Source organism: Ochlerotatus camptorhynchus, unplaced genomic scaffold, assembly GCF_037179485.1.
Source record: "Ochlerotatus camptorhynchus isolate MF236.1 unplaced genomic scaffold, CSIRO-AGI_Acam_v1.1 ptg000246l, whole genome shotgun sequence".
NCBI lineage: Eukaryota > Metazoa > Arthropoda > Insecta > Diptera > Culicidae > Ochlerotatus > Ochlerotatus camptorhynchus.
In genome coordinates, this window is record NW_027040736.1 from 2,366,601 (window position 1) to 2,372,034 (window position 5,434).

General features: G+C 39.5%; 1 protein-coding gene across 1 annotated transcript; it reads right to left on the reverse strand.

Annotated features, from left to right (window-relative positions):
• Positions 1-2,274: 2,274 nt before the first annotated feature.
• Positions 2,275-3,604, reverse strand: LOC135704687 (uncharacterized). Its single transcript, XM_065226162.1, has 6 exons — positions 3,529-3,604; positions 3,187-3,463; positions 2,961-3,122; positions 2,787-2,904; positions 2,603-2,721; positions 2,275-2,544 (listed from the first exon to the last, which is right to left on the reverse strand). Exons 2-6 carry the CDS (start codon positions 3,307-3,309, stop codon positions 2,452-2,454), a joined length of 615 nt encoding a protein of 204 aa, XP_065082234.1. The 5' UTR covers positions 3,310-3,463; positions 3,529-3,604; the 3' UTR covers positions 2,275-2,451.
• Positions 3,605-5,434: the final 1,830 nt, after the last annotated feature.

The following is a 5,434-nucleotide window of genomic DNA, read 5'->3' on the forward strand; positions in this document are numbered from 1 at the left end:
TTCTCGTGGAGATTTTTATCCGTCTGGCCATCCACGTCTCTTGGTCGGTTGGGCGACGAATTTCGAATTTCTGGGGAAGGTGGTCGAACATTTCTATTCCAAAAAATCCTACTTCTTGATTTTGATGAATCCCCGTTTCCACCCTGCTGTTTCTGATTCTCTCTAAAATCAGCTAATACAGGTTTTTCGGAGATTGCAGCGACTTCTTTGGAACTGCCGAATACCTTGTAGTAAATGGGAGTTCTAGAAGCATCGATTGATTTACCGAGGCAAAGTGATTCAGCAAGCGTGTTCACCGGTTTGGTAATAAGAAACTGTTTATAATCAGGCCTAAGATTACGCTTGAAAAGCTCGAGCTTCTCGCTTGAGGATAGTGGCGTAGTCATGGCTCGGAAAATTGACTCCATTTCCAGGTAAAACTGCTGGAAGGATTCGTTCCGTTGTTGGCGACGCTGAGACGCTTTCATCTTCAGCGTGGCGTCGAGTTCCGGGTGAACGAAATTCGCCTTTAACTCGCATACAAGATGATTCCAATTGAAGAGTCGCTTTTGCGACTGCATAGCCTTATACCACGCCAGAGCATTCCCGATGAACAAGTGCATCGCTGAATTAAAAAGTTCCTCTTCCAAAATCTGCTCTGATTCCGCATAGTGGTGAACAGTTTCTAAAACTCATTCAGTCCAGTCCCTTCATCATTCCCAGCGTATTTATGAATCTTCCAGTCAGCCACCCGTTGTGGTCACTTCTCCCTTGATTTGGGTAAGTGTGGTTCGGGAGTGTAGGTTGTTTGAAATGATTCTGAGAATGATAACCAGGTTGGATGATTTTTTTTTTAACTGTCCCACAAACCAGAATCCCCTATGTTCTGAATGTTTGCTTTATTTGTAGGCATCGAATATTGCCTTAACAAATCAACTAGATTGTCTGATTCTACCGTTGGTTGTCGGACATCATGCAGTTCCGGATGTTCTGGAATTTCATCCAATCCAAGATCACCCCTTCTGGGTGGCGGATCTTGAAAAATAACGCGTGGAAGAATTTGCTTTATGATACACTGCAATCCCGAAACCGTATCACGAAGCTCTTCAACTTCCTGATTCGTTTTCTTTAGATCAGCAGCAATCTTCGTAATAGCAGTTATCTCGCTGCTCAGGTTCTTGACCGCACGTTGGAGAGAGCTTACTCGTATATCGCTACGAGACTCATTCAGCGAGATTTGGTCCTGTACGCTTCTAATCTCCGCCCTGATATCAAGTAAGACCTTCAAAAGTTTATTTCCTACGGTTTTGTCACTTGGATTTTCAACAACTTGTTGTTCATCTTGGTTCAGTGATGTGATTTCCGGATCAGGATTTTGATCCACCAAATCATCATCGCCAACTTCGTCCTCTTCTTCCTCGTTGGTCGGCGGAGTGGAGGCAGGACTGTCTTCGAAGTGATAGTCCCATAAAGCGATCACTTCCTGTAAACATTTCCTAGTGACCGAAAACTCCTCCCCTACAACATATTTTTCCAAGAGTTGGAGCCGGACTCCCAAATGAAGTAACCTGCTCCGAAATATCTCCTTATTTGGGCACCTATAGTGTAAATCTTCCCTCATGGACTCAAACTTCTCCCGACACGTCCCGAATTCGAATTGAGCATCCCCTTTGAACGACCGAACAGCATTCGTAGCTTGCACTATCTCGCTGTTCAGCAATCCCCTCAAACGACGACGTCTTTGTGATCCCGATTTATCTGACTCAGGAAGGATGACAACACCACGGGAGTTTAATTCAAAGTCAACCTCGTCGGGATGCAAATGATCATAGCGTAGATGCAGATACGCCTCATTGAACTCCGTCAACGTCAACGGTCTGCGTGCCATGTTGAAAAATTAATGGATTACAGATTCAAAATATGGAGATAAATTAAAACCTGCCAACTGTGGAATGGAGTATGAAAACGGTAAGGACCCTTTTTCATTTACTGACGATTCCCTATGATTTTAGGTCACCAAATGTTGCGAATGTCAACCCAAATCGGCTCAGAGGATTTGAAAACCTCTGCTTACCGACCGGCTCGTCATTTAGTTTTTTTTTTGTTGCAATTATCCGGTTATTAATTACGGAATATTTCCACAAAAATAACCGAGTTTTGCTAAAAAAATAACCGAAGCGTATTGTAATTTTCTGTTGAGATTTTGTTTCCAAGCTATGGTTTTATTAATATACTTATAATATTATTTTTATATTTATTCAATAACAATGACATTTGATTCTGGACAAGGAAAAAGTTACTCCAAGCTACGTATACATTTTTCACCCGTGGTAGAGAGGGTTCCAATTCCGAGAATTGTAGCGAAAATAAACTTAAAAAACTGCTTGTCCGTCGGGTTCACGCTGCAATTGAAGACCTCGAATGATTCACAGAGAATGCGAAAGGAATTCGTCATATCCTTCGCAATCGGAATTACGGATTCCTTCCAGAAAATGACACCGTCGATTTTGCTTTCACGTACAATACCGGCGTGTTGGCAGTCACAACCGGAAATGGGTTATCCACCTATTAAAAAAGATTAAGTTTTAAATCGTTCACAAACGATTAATTAAATTCAAATTACCTCCACCCATTCGATGATTCCATCCAACGGATTTTTTCTATCGACATTGCCCTGGTTTGTTCGTTTAGCACCTCGTGACGGGTTCTTGATACGGATGATGGCCAATGCTCGCATAAATTCTAAGAAGAATAGAATAATATTAATTCGTTCCTATCATGTAAATATCACCAAAATAAGTATTTACCATCCTGAACGTGCTGATATAGATTGTCATATCTTGCCAAAATCTTGTCTTGGAAGATTATAAATCTTTCTTGAAAATCTAATGCTCCAGGGTGAAGTATGTCAAAATCCAACGAAATCTAATATGACACAAAATTAAGTTCATAGTACTTCCAGTTTTACTTTATTTTCTTACCATAACGCCATCGAATGCGGAACCAACCGAGTAGAGTTTCGTATACTCATGAAATTCACCTTTCTTCCTAATACTGTCACGGTCTCTGAAGGTTGCAATCCAGAGCTCCTCTGCGCGAGATCGGGTACTGGGACCAGGACACAGAAATTTCAATTCAAGAATCTAGGAAAAAAAATGACTGATTGAAAAAAAAAATAATTAAAACGTAATCATATTATTTACATACAATTTGATCGATATTAGCTTCGGAAACCTCCGGTATGGGGTCGGATTGCACCACTGGCTGTTGCGAAGTAAGTTTGGGTCGGCTGATAACCCTTTCGTTGGATTTCCGAGACAGGTATTCCATATGATAATGGATCCGTCCTGCATGTCGATATTTTCCACGACCATGAGGATGGAACCACAACGCTTGAGGAACGTCACGAGTCGTCGATGCCAGAACAGGATATGAGGTAACGAGGGACAATGCCAATCAATTTTTATGAAATGTAGTGGGATGCCTAAAATAGAATCAAGTCAATCAATTAAATTAATTCCTCTACAAACCTAACCTTTTATCCCTTACAATCCAAAATTCCACTTCAAAAAGTCGCAAAGGATATGATTAATCATAGTCAAGCATCTGTCGTTCGGGTTAGTTTCTTCCTTCAGCAGCTCCATGATTTCTTTTTCTGATCTTGTTCGGTTCAAAATAACATCAACGTCGATAACCTAAATAAGATATTGGATCATTCATTATTTTGCTTTAATTTATCAAATAATTCAGTGGCGTCTCGTCCATATGTGCACCTCGTGCACTGCACAGTCTCGAATTTTAAAAAGGAAAATTTATATTTCATAAAAATTAAGAGACAAAAATTTAATACTCAATTAAAACCATTTTGTCCGTCCTATTTATTGGTTTCATATGGATAGTAACTGAATTATCCACCACATCACTGGATAGTAGCTGAATTGTTTACCACATCGCTGCTCAACCTCCGTTTTACACACCACTGAAAAAAATGTACGTAAAACAGAAGCGAGGCATAGCGATCTTGTTTAAACGTACGGGCACGCTGGGATTTTGAGCGACACAAAACAAGCAAAGAAAATATGCCTTCGTTCTACCAAAGCCACCGCATGCTTAGTTCTCCCAGTCTGAGCACTTATGCTTGTGCACCAGAAACGCTCGTATTTACAACCAGATCAGTTGTATATGTATTGAAGTCCCGTAAGCATAATTGCCGCTGTGTTAGTGTTTATTTTGTGCACTTCCATCTTTGCACAGTTTAAAGAGAAGAGAATAAATTGGCACGTATAGGCAACGTCGCATTTGAGTTTCTCTCTGAATTGATTGAATCTTGGAGAGCCGTCATTCGTTGTATACCTACCTACACGCACACATCGAATTTTTAAATTTTGAAATTTTCTCACTACCATGTCTGCATTTCATTCAGTAGCCTCAGCGCATTGATGGAATATTGTTCATGGCATAGTGCAAAATTAAATAGGAATCATGGAACAGGATATTGTTGATGACCTCCTGAAAAGACCGTTTGTCAGAAGATCCATGGAGGAATAAATGCTTATTGCGAGAATGGACGTCCCATGACAACTTGAAAACGACATGCAAAAGAAATGGTAAAATCATAACGCGGAACTTTGCCGAAAATGGACAAGTGGAAATTGTTGGTTGTGTCATGCTCGAGGAAATTGCGCGGGAAGTGGAGCATTTCGAGGAAATCGCAATTGGCGTCAACTCTACGCTACTGCTTAGGAAACGGTGAGTAACGATGACAAATATCATAAACATGAGACTTAAAAAGAAAATCAATGTTTCTATGCAAGAGTAAGCAAAACTGGTAGCAGAACTGTTTCCCATTATCATTTCGTTTTTTGTTATGCAGGTACCCCCGTCGAAAGATTTGTATCCCATTTTTTTTTTATGCATCAAAATTGGCTTCTACTGTTACAGACAAAATATAAATAAAATAGGTGCACAACTAGTGAATTTTCTCACGTGACGCAAATATATAAAAAAAATCAAACCTTTTCTAATATGATTCCATGATAAGGGTTGGTAGCTGGATGATTTTTGTATTCGGGGCTCTCTGATATGTCTAGTGGATCGTATTTGAGTTCTTCAATGATAGGGTCGCTTAGGTATTCATTCTGTATTTTCTGTATGATTTTGATCAATTTTGTTTTTAGGCGGAGACGAACAAAATCTTGATCGTTCAGCTCGAGAAATGTTTCAACGTCGTTGATGCCTTCACTGACTGAAATTATAATTAAAAAAATTGTATTTCAATAAATGTAAACTCAATAACAACAACTCGATTGATAACTCAATATAAATAAAAATGTGTACACAGAAAAACAAATCAGCAGAAAAATTTCAATAGGGCCAAACTGTTTTTGTAAACCAAAACTTCAATCGTTGGTTTCTGGCGAATAAAAGTTTATCCTCATAAATTAACAACAGTAAT